At 39.4% G+C, this 15,915-nt stretch overlaps 1 protein-coding gene across 1 annotated transcript in view; it reads left to right on the forward strand.

Annotated features, from left to right (window-relative positions):
- Nucleotides 1-1,108: 1,108 nt before the first annotated feature.
- Nucleotides 1,109-15,915, forward strand: part of rtn4r (reticulon 4 receptor) — a 44,991-nt gene continuing 30,184 nt past the window's right edge. The window contains exon 1 of the mRNA XM_085181301.1: nt 1,109-1,689. Coding sequence (XP_085037427.1) covers nt 1,668-1,689 — 22 coding nt within the window. The 5' untranslated portion in view covers nt 1,109-1,667. The remainder of the gene's footprint in view (nt 1,690-15,915) is intronic.

Below are 15,915 nucleotides of genomic sequence, written 5' to 3' on the forward strand. Positions count from 1 at the left end.
AGCTTCTCTGCCTGTGCTTACAAATACATTGCCAGTGTGATTTCTTGCTGTATCTAAGGCGAGGTGGGAGACATCATCTCGAGATGAGGCTTCTCTTTCTCTTTCTGTGATGCTGAAAATCTATTTTTGTGTCTGTCGGTAGGGGGCGTGTGATACCTATAGATAATAGGCCGCTGCTGCTTCTTCAATCCTCCAGGGTTTCAGCAAAACCCATCAAAGGTGCAGGCCAAAAGACAAGGTGAATTGGTCTTCGAGCCAATCAGCGTTAACAGTGCAGTAGTTAAGTAGTTTAATCCTTTCGTAAAAATAAAGGTTATCACATCCGATACACTGAAAAGGAATTCATAATATTGGATTCTGTTGAAAGTATAAAGATATGAAAAAATATTTTAATTGGGTTTTCAATAGACATTTTCACCTAGCACAGTTTTGTTTTCATTGTTCTTTTTCTATATACAAAAGAAAACATTTCCAGAAGTAGTTAAGGGTCTCAGGTGAGCCTCAGGATTACACATGTTATTGTAACGGTTCAGTTAACCAAGTAGAACTGAGATCTTTGTTTCTCTCGGCTTTAACAACTACACCTACGTCAGGACAGCCAAACTGTGAAGTCCCCAGGAGGAAGCTTGGATCCCTCCAGGAAGCCTGGCTCTCAGCCTGTCTTTTGGGGGTGTTTTCGTATGCATGTGCGTGCCTGGCCATGTCCGATCCAAATAGATTCGCCTCACGTCACCTTCCTACCCACTACCAGCCCACCACCCCTGCACATAAAACATTCATTAGAGCACAGCCTAGCACTGTAAGAAATGTCTCTCCAAATAAGTCATTAAGTATCAGATTCACTCTTTGATTCTAGGAATGACACCAGTTACCTAAAATTATGATTATTATTGTTATTTTCAGTTCAGTTTTGTTTGTGTCCAGTATTTTCTATAAACAGCCTCGGACATAAAATCCAGTCTTTCTTTTATTTGCCATGATTAATAGCCCATGCGCTCAGAATTAGGAGGGATATTTCTTGCAGCGTGATACAGACCCATAAAACATTCATCTTCGAATTCTCTCTCTCCCTCTTTCTGTCTCTTTCCGCCAAACGCCCCTTGCAGCCCCGCCCTCCCTTTCCACCTCTCCGTGGTAAACGCACACTGGCGCGCACCAGTGCGGCCGACATCCGTGCTCATACCACACACTTTTTTTTCAGTGTACTTGGGAAATACAGAGGGGCAAGTAATCAGACTGGATATGTGCTGCGATTTCAAAAGATGGATTCAATACTCGGTTTTCGCCTGTGCCGTTGATTCTCCACTTCTGCGTTAACACTTTGAGCTCTTCTCCCGAGCTGTTTGCGCGTCCTATATTTGGGGAGGTGTCGACTGGCGCGTCGAGTCTACTGATCCCAAATTGGATGTTTATTGCTGACTGTTTTTGAATCTCTCGTCCACATGACTGAGCCAGGGTGCAGCTGGAGACGTGGCTCCCCACTCGGGAAGACCTACGGCTAAAGTTTGAAGGGTGCAGGGGTGCTTTAGTCTGCCTGTTTCCCGTCTTGCACTGGATTTGCAATAACCCATAAATTGCAATAATTAGCGGATTTCCTATCTGTCTCCGTATACGTGGGATTCATTCTCGGAATTATAAAGCCTCTGGATTTCACTTTCATCTGAATCATGAAGACCGTTATTATTGATGGTGAGTACACATCAGACAGCTGGACACCTTTGTAAAGTTTTCACATATATCAGACAGTAGGATCCCGCTGGGTTACTGCGCACTGATAAAATCCACAACGGTGCAGTGTCACCGCTCTGTGGAGGACAGACAGAAAGATAAATCAGGTGTCCTAATTGGAGTTGACTCCGTTCAACACCCCCGAGGTTTGATTAAAATCAGGCTATCAGCATGACAATAAAAAAAAGAATCGAAAGAAATCGAAAAATAAAGCCTTTATATACAATCAAATATAATTTTATTGTTGGAACGGAAGAAAAAAAAAACTAGGAACAGAAGTATCGGCTGTAAACGACCTTGAATCAGTGGCTCTTAATTGAGTCATAATTCGGATCTCATCTTGTGCGTGTCTTGCTTTCCCTTTTTGTATGCGTGTGTCAGTGAGAGTGCGCATGAGAGAGCGGGAGGCCGTGTACTGTTTGCAGTGGTCAATATGCTCTGCATGATATCGCAACTTAAACCGGGCATCCGCTTCTGCCCGTCTGGACGCTGTGGGCTGAGCGTTTGATGAAGTCTGCAGATGGTCCGCTTGGCGGCCCAGTAATACCGCTTCATTCCCCAGCTCCTTGGCTTATAATTGGTGTTTTGGTGGCATCGTCCCACTCAGGGTGCCGCCAAAGTGACAGGAAATTGGGCCTTGTAGCTTTCATGACTGGACTTGGAGCTATTCTAATGAGGGCAAGAATGCTTTCTCAATTCCGCCAGAAATGGTTAAGAATTTAATTTCTTGTCAGTTGTTTGAGTGTGTGTTTGTGTGCGTGAGGACACTCACGGAGAGCTAGAGGGAGGGTGGCAAAGGAAGGAGGATGCAGCACCTGGTGTGTCATTGTGTCTCTTCCTGCACCTGACTGTAACCCTGTGTTTTTTGTTTTTTGTTTTTTGTGGCTTTTTTTTTGTTTGTTTTGTTTTAGTGATCTAGTCAGGTTTACTGCAGTGCAGAGTGTATAACACAGATATGACATGTGCTGTTTGGTCAGCAGCACCGAGGCTGTAACATCCACTTGGTTCAAATAAGATATTGTGGAAAATCTTCATTTCCACTTTGCCCCACCCGTGCATAGACTGCCCCAGCACTGTCACATGCATACACCACTGCCACAGTGCTTATGCAACATGCTGTACACACTCCATCTTCCTCACGTTCACGACTTGGCTAAAACTGCAGGAATAGGGTGAGAAAGCTGCAGATTATTGTGGGGATACAGAATAACTTTGCTTTTCACAAGTAGCAAAATCAAAGAGGCACATCTGCTTGTGCATTCTCTTTGATATGTCACAAGGTGATGCAAATTCAAGTGCACACCCCTTCATTGGCACAGAATGGCTCTGGGTCCCTCAGACCCTACAGGCAACTTTTCATTACCCAACTGCTGGCATGATTTAGCACCAGGCGTCTGACACACACCTATGTCTGATTTGTATTCATTTATTTTTTTTGTTTCTGCTGCAATTATAATTGGTATCCATCTCTCAGGCACCTGATTTGGCTGAGAAAATATGGCCTGCCTTTTCTTGTGTTTAAAGTGTCACAGTGAGGAGGGACTTTAATTTACACTCTTTTTCACCCAGTCAGCATATGATCAAATGCCTCTGTGGGAAAGCTGTTGCTTGGGGGTGCCGTCGCTCCCTGTCTACTGCCAGGCAAAGCCAATGAAGCCCAAATGAATGGATAAACCCATTATAGTGGAACTGAACGCTTTCTCTTTGAAACCACTACACATTTAGGGCATTTTTCCCCCTAATTAGTTAACTCTGTTATTTTTTGGCAATGCCTCGCCAAAAGTTCTGCCCCATTTTCAAAAATAGGCCACAAGATGCATCATCTGAGGTGGCAAGATGATTGTTCTGAATGCATTAAGCTATGAGAAAATGGTGCTAATAAAACAAAACAAATAAACAATAAAAAAAAAACCAAAGCTGATTTGCATTGCAGCATTAGGGGAATCCAACATCATGATATAAACTGACAACAAGGCAAGGCATCTTCCGCACCCTGAAAGGGAATGTGAAATTGATCCATCTTTGTGTTTGTATGGATGTTTATACAAGCGCAGGGGGAGGGCTGGAAGAGATAATGTGTGTGTGGGTGTAGTGTTCAGTTAGTTTATGGGGAGGTCTGTAGAAAGGAGAGGAAGTTAAGAAAATGAAATAAATGTTTTTGGGGTTTTTTTTTTGGTTTCTTTCATAATGTACTGTATGGATGGCGTGGCAAGTGAGAGAAAAATGATTAGGGATGTTATTTCGAATGCTGTTTACATCCGTGTGAGTTATAGAGTTACAGGTTTGTTTGGTTTTTGTCATATTAGTCATTCATGGTAAGCAATGAAACCAAACAACACTGTTTTTGGTTGATATTGAATTGATAGCGTCATCCATTTGGTGCAGATTCGTCAGCTGCTCCATGATACAGATGTCCTGTTTCACCACTTTCCAAAGATGCTCATTGAATTGAGATGTTGTTTTTAAAGCCCATTTAATTTAATTCAACTCACTATTGTGTTTAAGAAACCAGTTTGAGATGATTTAAACTTTGTGACACGATGTGTTATCCTGCTGGTCTCCAGAAGGGTACTCTGTAGTCATAAAAGGACAGACATGGTAAGCAACAATACTCAGGTAGGCTGTGGCATTTAAATGATGTTCATGCCCAAATGGGGAAACATGACACCACCACTATGACAGGATGGACCCCTGCTTAATGCCAAATCCTGATTCAATGATCTAGATGTCACAGGAGAAATCAAGGCAGTGTTTTTCCCGTCTTTTATTGACCAAATTTAGAGATACAGTCAAAAGTCTCAGATTCCTCTTCTTAGCTAACAGGAGTGGTACCTGGTGTGATCTTCTGCTGCTATAGCCCAATGTGTTCCAAAGTTCAGAGTCTTGTGCATTCAGCGATGCTCTTCTGTATACCTTGGTTGTAACGAGTGGTTATTTGAGTTACTGTTACTTTCCTATCGATTAGAACCAGTCTGGCCATTCTGACCTCTCACATCAACATGGTGTTTTTGTCAAGATAGCTGCTGCTCACTAGATATTTGTTCTATTTTACAGACTATTCACTGTAAATGCTAGAGATGTTAATATGGGAAAATCCCATTAGATCAGTAATTTCTAAAATATTCAGGTTTGCTGGTGTATCATTTATTAAATAATCTTATTTTGATGTTTTGATGATACACCGGTCCAGAATCTCTTTTCGTTCTTTCAGTTGAGATGTGGTGACTGGGATGACCCATAGACAGGGATGATAAGTTAATTCAAACCACTGTAACAGGATGTCCCCCAACAGCATAAAAGAGCCAACTACCCCCTCACTGTAGGCGTGAAACATTGAAGGTTTTTTTCCTTGAATTTGTCACCTGTCAGAATAGGAGTCAGAACAAGGATGATAGATCAAGTTTTCATGAATATCTCCACGTCTACAAAATGTTTCTGCTCGAAAAGGAGTAGGATGAAGTTTACACTTTTCCTGTTCCTACACCCTTATTTCAAATTCCATTATTTACAAATCAATATTCAGAATTCAACATTATATGATCCATACATTTTAACTATATACAAGTCTACACTCATATATAATACACACATAAAACAATTTAAGCTTGTAAACCAAAACAACAGCAAACTACATTTTTACATAAACTAAGCATAACTGGCAAAATCTGAGCTCCTTCAAAATAATCTCACAAAGCTCAGAGATTTTGCCATAATGATGATAATGATGCATGCAAGAAGTCACTGATTTACCTCAACTGAAGGAGATAAACAGGAGGTTTTCTTGCCACTTATTTCACATAGTGACCTCTGGATTGCCACTGCACACAGGGTTTGTGGTTAAATACACTGGTGTCACCCATTTAGTCATGGTTCTATGTATTTTGGTTGCAACCTTTAGTTTCACCACAAACGAATGTTTCATTCAAAGTAAATGAAATTTCAACATTCACCTGTTCAGCCAGATGCATATTTAAATGTCTTAGCAAAATATACTGTTAACTTTTTAACAATAGGTATTTAAATCATGTTGAAAAGACTTTTTAATGACTAAAATTGAGTTGTTCTCTTCATGTAACGCACTGCTGGGTGATGTAATGACATCTTTGGCAGAGTTTTTGAATTAAAATAATAACAAGATTTCACATGCAATTATGAATTTCTATAAGATCTGAGTTTGTGAAACGTTACAATAGATCAATTTTATCATCCAGTTTCTCAACGTCAAAGGATAAAGATGTCAAAGTTTTATGCTACGGAGCTCGGTTGTATTAATGCCTTAGTTACAGTGACAGATTCAAGCAGGCTATCTGAAAGTGGATCTGCGATGTTCACTGCATCCTGATGAGCTTGCTCCTTGAGGGGCTTCTTTTAATTGGCCGCGCCCTTCAAGTAGATCTGCATTTGTTTATACAGTACATGCACACACACATTCAGACTCCCACTGATGCGCATACGGGCATGCTGGCCTAAGATATCCTTGGAACCATCCGCTCTAGGTTATCCCAGTCTCACAGCCTTTCACTTCTAATCAGAAAGACAGAGAAAGAGAAACTAAGTGGATAAATGAGCAAAATTCTATTTGTTTATACAGAGGAAGCTAAGGGGCAAAAATATAAAAAAGCAGTTGAAATGAAATACACTATTCCCCCAGATTACCAGTTCTTAATCCTCTCTGTGGGTTATTATTGTACTGTCAGAATATTTGGAGAGAGAACCAGCAGGAGAAATGCTGCAGTTTTTAACCCCCCACTCCCTACAAGTCTTTTTTTCACATAACAAAAAATAAATGAAAGAAATCACAATAAATGTAAGTGTTGGCCCTTGTCTTGAAGATGGTGTGGGGGAAGAAGGAGGGCCAAATGAATTAATGTTATGAGTGTATATGGTGTTGACGCAGGTGGAGTCTTTATGAAGGGATTTCGTTACGTCTTTTTACAAAAAATAGAAATCCACTTTGACACCGTATTATAATCCTTTCAAGGTGCCTACGCATAACAGAGCAGATCACACCTTCCACTTTTACTTTACACAACACTTTATAAAATGACAAGTGAAATGTGCACACAATATTCAGTTGTGTTGACCCAGCAGTGATACATACTGATGGGAACCCTTTTTTCCCTGAAGATTATATGGATGAGGTCCTAGTATGCACAAACTGAGCTGCCTAATTTGTTGAACACAGTGCCCATCTCACTCTGCTGCAGTGTCATCTTTCATTCTGTGGTGTCACAGTTGTTCTCGCTGCATCTTTGGAACACACAGTGCCCACCTTTCTGTTTGTGTACTGATGAAAGTTGCGTGGATGCGCTAATCCTATTGCAGATGCGAAAGGGTGCGATGAGCTGCTTGAACGTCAGTGACGCTGATTATACCACAATGGGGAGGCTGACTGATGGCCTAGTAAATTGTTAATTAGACAGAGCAGAAGCCGCTCTTAAATTAGACGCATGAATGGAGCCGTTGTCAGCCTTATAAGTCAACCCTGCTCGGCTCCTTTTCTTGCAGGCTACAGTGACATTCAGATAAAGCAGCTGGTTGATCCAAGATGTGAGCAGTGTAAGGCAAAGGGTTAGCATAACAGATCAACACCATAGTGCATATATAGCTAGAATCAGGTTTTTTTTTTAGGTTCAATTGTTGAATATCATGGTTTTGAGCTGTAAAAATAACTACAAGGATTGGAGATATAAGTAAAAACATGATAAATCCTATGGTGAGTGATTCCTGCATGCACAGGTATTGCTAAAGGACAAATTCCAGCTCCTATAGATCAACAGCTGAGAGCTTAATTGCTGCAGAAAAGGAGTTCTATCAGTAGGTATCTTTAGTAAAAACAAACCGACATATAATTAGCAATATTGTGCTTGCATATATGATATGCAATCTGCACACATTCATTGCTGATTGATGTGCATATTCTACAGCAGGACTATAAAATGTAAATGTGTAATCTCAGTTTTATGATGTAAAAGTTTTAGAAAGAGAGGAGGAACTTCCGATTTCTTTTATCCTGAAAGAATAGATACATTCTTATTTTTCACCATATTCCTTTCATAAGCGAGGTCCTTAAATTAGGGCCCTCATCATCCTGATCGAGTCAGCCTGTGTTTGTCGTTAGATTGCAAACTTAACAGATGGGAGCTGGTGTTTTGATGCAGAGTCTTACTGTCTGGTACCACATTGTTGAGATGCTTAAGCCAGCGGGGTCACCTTTCTCTCCCTTTATGCATTGTTGGATTTTGTTCTTCCTTTATTTATCTTCATTCAAACCAAAGTTCTTAACAATCACTCCAGGGTGTTGTATGTGAAGGACAAATACTTTATGTTGAAGACTGCATATATTAGTTTTCTAAGGTGTTTGCTAGCAGTAAATACGCACCTTGAGTTGACAGTCAGATAGATAGATAGATAGATAGTAGAGGTGGGAATCACCATACATCCCACGATACGATATTATCACAATACTTAACGCACGATACGATATTATTGCAATTTTTAAAAATATTTTGCGATATTCAGATTCTGTACATAAAGGTAAACTTTATCAATATTCATTATATCTAATATCAAAGTCTCGCACTCAGTCTTTCTCTCATTTCAGTTTTATTGTTGACAAACTGAACGGTTTGTATTACAGTCTAGTCCAACTTAACTGAATGCAACCATCTGGTACAATTATAGCTATTCTAAACTATGCAATTTATGAAAACTATGCAGCCCATTCAGCAACTGAAGAATTTGAAAGTAAATTAAAACAAAATATAATTTTACATTAAATAAAAAAGTTTTAAACTTAATTAAAATAAAACATGTCTTAAATTAAAATAAGTAAACTGTCATGTTTATTGCTGCCAAAAAAGTTAAACACATTTGGACAGTGAAGGAATGTCAGGATTCTTGCTCAGAAAAAGGAGCTGATCAACATGCTCTGAAGTCAGAGCACAAAAACCTTTTTTGTAACAAAATATCGATTTCTGCTGTCCCTGTATCGATACATTATTAGCAAACAAAATATCACGATACTACACAGTATCGATTTTTTCTCCCACCCCTAATAGATAGATAGATAGATAGATAGATAGATACTTCTGTTTGAGATAGTGGTAGAACAAAGGCTTTCAGAAATTCTGTGACATATTGTTCTTTACCTTATATTGCAAAACCTTCACAACAGTAATGTGTCTGCCTGTGAGCTTGGTAGTTCACCACTGAAATATGTATGGGGAGCCCTTCAAAAGAAATAGGTCATTACTCCCCGACTCAGGGGAAATTGATCTGTTATAGATGTGAAAGCTCATTCTGTATGTGCTAAACATATATAATGTGTACCTGTTCTGGCAGCTTTATACAAGAATTCCACAGTTTTTTTTTTTTTTCCACGTCTGATAACTTTCTTTCATACACAAATCGGTGTCCTCAATGTCTGGTGGGAGTAAAAGGATTTGTAGAGCAGGAAATGCATAATCCTGCAACTGCGGCAGAAGGAAAGAGTTTCTAAACATACTCACAAGCATAACAGTGAAATCAATGAAGATCCCACTCATCTGCTCCAAGAAGAGTACCCTATAACCTTCACTTAGAAAGAACAACACCACTCTTTATCTGCATGTAATTGAACAGGGCTGACCTCACAAAGCAAAACAAAGTATGATGGAGAGGCACCCCTCTCCAAGCTAAGATGTAAGGTCTGTGTTGAAGAATGTTGACAAAGATTTAGGTTTTGCTCTCAAGTCATTTTAAGTCCAAAGTAGATTATTCTTATTAAAATGCAAATCTTACAAGTGTGCTTCACTTCATCTTTTGTTGTTTAGCATGTGTGCTGAATACATATACATTCCTATTCCCTTACCTTACGTCTTTCTTTTACTTTTACTTTCTCCCAGTTTTCTCGCAGTGTCTTGGTCATTCTCCTGTCTCTACCTCGATGTCTTTACCGCATACACACTGTGGCGTATATTTCTGTCTTCACTCTCAGGTGTAAATGCTGATTATCTCGTGTAGATATCAGGCCATGGCAAATTAAATGTGACCGCAGCTGGCCTGCCAGGACATCCATTATAATGATATCTGTAATCTGCTGGGTTCAGGGGAAGCGGTGTCAAGGGGTTGGAAGATAGTGGGATGATGATGGAGGGGGATTCAGTATGGTTCCAATGGCTGGCAGGAAAATAGAGCACATGGATTTCCACCACTGATGAGGTTCAAATTGACCATATGTCATCCATGGATTTTAAATCCTACGATCAGAATAGCATCCAAGCCTGTAAACACACCGTAAGCTGAGGATGTGTACAGTATGTTGAATTCATTATACTCCTTTATTTCGTCTACTTGTACCATCTAATATATAAATAAATTGTGGTTTCAACTTTTAACTTTTGAATTTTCTGTCATATCGGTCAAGAGTGTATGGAGCTCTTTGTTTAACCAAGTGGTCCAAATCCTGATAACCTATTGGTTCCTTAGATTATATAAAATACAGCATAAAATCTGCATTCTCTGACAGTCAATAGGGAGCAACACCGAGGGCTGAAAAATAACCAAAAATGTGTAAATATCTAAACGTAAACTTCCCTAATGACCTATGATCTCAGTTTCTAATTTCAAGCTGTTGAAGCTGTTCATGTTGAAGTTAATTCAACATGATGGTTATTTAGTAAACAGATGATAAAACAGGTTATGCCTTAGGGCATTTCCACTTTGTGACTGGAAAATTGGTAACATCACGAAATTGCCTAACTGGAGTCCAAAAATTAATTGTTTTAAGTAAGTAAATTCATTTTTATGTACATACCATTATTTATTCCAGTTAGAGCTGCTGATAAAATGAAAAACAAACAAACAAAAAAAACCAAACAAGCAAATTTCTCTCTACTATATTATCAGTCGGTGGGTTTCCGAATGGAAATTTATCCATCTGAAGGTATTCTTGTTGATCATATTTGGGCACTGTGCAAAATTGAAATAACAGTATTTAAATCCCGCAGTGTTGCATTTTGACACAACTCTAAGTGTAGAATAGAGATTAGATAAGTGTTAAAAAAAGCATGGAGTCCTTTGACATTGAACATCAGACAGCACAAAGCAAGAATTGATTTGATGAGCGAAACAGAGATATGTCACTTTTGCGGTCACATCAGCTTGGCTGGCTTTCCAAACCCTCTAATCTAAAATGGTGCATGTTTTCACATGCCTGTACGTGTTCCCAGCAAAGCCTATCATCACAGCAATTATTCCGGGGGGAGAGATGAGAACTGCCAACACTCAATCTCCGAGCTGTAAACAAATTATGCCGAGGGGTCTTGATGATGGCTGTGTGAGAAACAAAATAGTCTAAAACCAATCTTGATGGTCCCACTGTGCCATCTTGGGTCTTCAACCAGCAAGAGTGTGCCATCGCTAGAAGGAAACTGGCTGGATATAGCACTGCCTTCGGAGGTATGGTGTATCTGTGTAGCAATTTTTTTTTTCCACAATGTATTTTGCATCACTATCAGAAGTACAGCGCCCAGTCCACTTGCTTGGATAATGAGTTTTGACAGATCAGTCCTTTCCTTTGTTAACATAAATCAAAGCTTGAAATTTGCACCTAGCACTTTCAAGAAGTAATTAATAGAGATACAAATTGCCATATGCGTCCTTAAACATAATTTATTTTGACACAATGGCAATGAGTCTGAGAAGGCTCACATCATTTTATAATTAGTTAAACAGGTGGTGCCTTGTATTTTGATCTGTCACGTTTAAGCTCTTTTGTCATGTGGAATTTTCTGGTTTTCAATAAATCTTCCTGCGGTTTTGCTATAGGTAATTGACAAGTTATGTTTTCTCCCCCTCCAAAGCTCCCTAGAAAGGCATTAGCATATTGAGTTTCGTGCCTGACTATGAAGTGATTCCCACCATGCCTTAAAAAGGCATCGCATGAACAGGCAGCACATTATACCAAAGAGAAATATGAGGCAAGAGAGAGAGAGCATGCTCTTCCTCCACTTTTTCTCCCAGCTCATACACACTTTAGCAATACAAGTTCAACACCTGCACACATACAGCACATACTTGCACGGACACATGTTTGCTGCTTGAATCCCCCCTCCTGCCCCCGTTACTTGCTGACTAGCAAACTGACCATATTTTCGGGAAGGGTGAGTGGTACATGTTACATTTACATTTCCCACAGTTAACTCTGGAGAAAAAGCCATGAAATAGTTTCACCTTCCTCTCCAAGTTAAAGACACCTGAGCCCTGCCAGGTTTTTCCTTTGTTTATTGTTGTTTACTCTACCATGACACGGAAATTAGAGCTGGAAACTCTATAGACTCCATCAGCAGTTCACAATCACTCAGGATTTATAATACTTGGCTACTGGAAATGCACAGAAATTAAAGTGCTGTAGTACTTTCCGAAAGTCAATATCACAGTTAAAATCTAATGTCAACAGCCCACAGTGTCACAAAATACATTATTGAGCAAGCTAAATACATTATTTCTAAGTGCATGCAGTGTTGGTTTTTTTTTTAAAGCTTAAGAGTGGGACTTTTTCATTTTACACATTCATATTAATGAATGTTCTTTACATTTAAAGCATTGCACAATTAGTACACACAATGCTGATTGAGACTGTCAGCACCAATAAATCACTAAAATTTCTCATGCACAGTCTAAAAAAGAAAGTAACAGATAACAAAGACAAATGTGGGCTTTCCTCATTATAAAAACACTTTATTAGCATTTGTTTAGAACTCACACTGCCAGAAGGAGCAGAAGGGGGGGGATAAAAAATTCCAAACTTTTAGGATGTCAAGATGCTTTTCAGGGTTTTCACTCACATTAACATGAAGAAAAAAAGAGATGTACTCTTAAGCAGGAATTATACTTTCCATGTCCGCGGGGCTCTGCTCAGGTCCTAGTTACATACGTTTAGCCAACAGACAGTGCAAGGGTTTGTGTAGATGTCCACGTGCCTGCCTTTTTTTGTGTGATCTCACTTACTTGAATTGCATTACACTTCCCAGTTACACATGCTCCCTAGGCAGCTGACTTCCACCAGACACCAAAGAAGTATAACAGGAATAAATGTCTGGCTGTCGAGTTTTCACCTGTCCATGTCCAAAATGGAATATTATCTAGGCTTTGCGTCAAATGCAGTTATCCTTTCTGTAAATATATTCTTCTGGAAAACTATGAGATGTTTTTTACATTAAATGTAATGCACTACATTAGATAAAAATGACAGTGTGAATTAAAGCAATGAATGCAACAACAGAATAGTTTTCTATTGAAGTGTTTTAGTGGGGGGGAATCATAGCTATGTGCCCTCATAATAACATATGTCCTGCTACATTTGTGATTAGTTCGTTTGTGAGATTTTTTAGTCTCTCTTGCATTTAAAAAAATAAATAAATAATTTGTCAGTTCGTGTAAATTACTCTTCATACTTCATACTAGCAGCTTTTTATTATCGCACAGGAAACTAGGTATTTAGCTTTGGTCTTCCAGGTTTTATGTTGAGCCTATCCCAGCTACCATAGGGCGAGAGTTAGGGTATTCCCTGGACGTTTTGCCAGTATGCATGGATATTTAATACAGACAGTCACAAATACAGCCCACATGTACAGCCAATTTAGAATCACCAATGGATGTAACCCCACTAACTGCCTGTCTTTTTGACTTTGGGAGGAAACCAGATTTCCTGGAAAGAACCCACATACACACAGGGGGAATTAAATTTCAATTCAGTTCAAATTTACTTTTATAGCACCAAATCACAACAACAATTGCCTCAATGCTCTTTATATTGTAAGGTAAAGGCCCTACAATAATACCAAACAAGCATACTCCACACAGAAAGGCCCCGGCCAAATGATGCATTCTAACTCAGAATCATCTTGTTGTGCTGCGCTAATCACCGTACTGCCCAATAGAAGTAATCTGAACACTTTTTATACATGTAGCACAGATTCAAGTTAACTCAGGGCATTTTGATGCATTATAATACTTTACATAATTATAAAGGAATCCAACTATTCCCTTTGAGCAAGCTCTTGACAACAGATTAATAAGTAGAGCTGTCCATCAGACCAAGACTGAGGTAGGGTGGCCATCTATCTTGATTGGCGGGGTAAGGGGAAAGCAAAGAGAGAAATGATGAGCACAAGCAAATTATTAAAAAATCAAATAGTAACCATCCCCTGAATGGGAAGGCCTATAACTGCAGATTAGGAACATGCAGCTTCAGAGCCAGAAACACTTACAGAAAAGTACAAGGAGACAGAGGAAAGCACTACAGAAGAGTTAATAACATGCAATAGTGGCGATTAAGGGTTTTTATATAGGTTCAATTAGAAAGATCTATTCTGTCATATCTATCTCCATTCCTTTTTGTAATATTGACCATTTTTGCTGCTGATTTTTAGCTCCCATTTTTCCATTTAAATGAGGTTGAATGAACCTAATTGAAAATGTCAACATTATACCAGGTATTGAACAATCTATCTGCCCTTGTTCTCTCAGCCCATCAGCTAGGCCCTAGTCTCTGTTAAATTCATTGTTATCTGTCGTGCTCCCTTTCGAGCCATCTGCCATGCAACCTTGCTGTAGTGTTGAGAAGATACATTTCATAGTATGTTCTTTTCTTCCCAGTCATGTTACGCAGCTATATTTTTGGAGATATTTAAACCAGAGATATTTGAGGAAAACACTGGGGCATCTATCTACTAAACTCTTGAATACTGGAGTATTACTTCAGATCAATGGCAGATTTTCCAGTCTTCAGCAGCTAGTAGTTAGTATTATTAATCTAGCTCGTAGTCTGCATTGTCAGTTCTCAGTTCATTCTCAGATTCTGTCAATTCTCCAGTCCTGCAAGAGCCCAGCAGTTGTGTTGAACTTGCTCAGAGTTTCCAAACTAGGTTTCTTAGCATCAAAGAAGATCGAAAAATTCACCCCAGCCAAAGCACAAATGCCAAAGTATGAACCACCCAACGTCCTGGGCAACCCTTGCCCTTCCACCAGAAAAGCTGGAATGGCACCGTCTCTCTACACTGTAATGGCATCTGCCCCACTCATCTGGTGATTCTTATGTATGATGTATGATTTCTAAAACATTTCAATAATAAAGGGCTTTCTGTCTTATCTTTCAATGTTATCATTTTTAAACTCTATCCCAGGCCTTTTATCACCATTTAATCACAGTTTGTCCAAAACTTAGTTTGTCAGTATTCAGGCTGCTCCATCAGAATAGGTGCTGCTACTTTAGCAGCTACACATGAAATGTTATCCTAATCTCCTAAACATCTGGGTCACTGCTGGTCATCTGTTGCCAACATTTCATGACTCCTGGTTCTGATATCAGCCTCTAATCACAAGATCTTTCAGGTCTTAAGATTCTTGGGGTAAGATCAGCATATATTTAGTTGATGTTTATTGTTCACATTTGTCTATTTTCATCATATTTATTTTTGTTTGGTTCACCTGTTTCTCGCTGTCTTAGTGCCCTTTAATGACAAACCAGTTACAGTCTCTCGTTCTTCTATCTGCTGACAACCTCTGGGCAAAGGCTGTCATTTCTTTTTCTCAGGCCTCTGACAGTCAATCAGAAAGCTTCATTTTTTACCCTCTGCCTCCTGACATCCTCTAACCAATCAATGGCCTCTTTTCTAGCCTCCAATGGCCACCAGCCAATTAAAGGCTCTAATTTCTCGCTTTCTTTGACCTTAAACAGCCTCTGGATGATCAAAGGCTCTATTTTTTTTCTTTCTGGTTTCCAACATCCTCAAGCCAATCAAATGCCCTCATTCTCTCTCTGGCTTCTTTTCAATCAAAGGCTCTTATTTCTTTCTTTCTCTGTCCTCCAATGACTGCCAACCAATCAGAAGCCTACGTTCTTCCACTCTCTCTCTCTCTCTCCCTTTCTTTAGCAGCCTCTAGCCAATCAACGACTCCCAGTCCTCTGCCTGTGACCTAGTCAGCTAGCCTTCTTTGCAAGATTTCATCTTCGCTGTCTTTAATCTATTTCTGACTTCTTCTCTCATCATAATTGTAACTGTTCTTTATCTGTCATTTTTCTTGACTTTGCCTGTTTCATATCTTTTCTACTCTGGAGATGAGATTTCCATGCTATGTTAAGACTGCCCCTGCTGTTCTCTTTCAGGTCCCGTAATAATCCCCTACCTTCTTCTGGGATTG

The sequence above is a fragment of the Neolamprologus multifasciatus genome, chromosome 12 (genome assembly GCF_963576455.1).
Source record: "Neolamprologus multifasciatus chromosome 12, fNeoMul1.2, whole genome shotgun sequence".
Taxonomy (NCBI): domain Eukaryota; kingdom Metazoa; phylum Chordata; class Actinopteri; order Cichliformes; family Cichlidae; genus Neolamprologus; species Neolamprologus multifasciatus.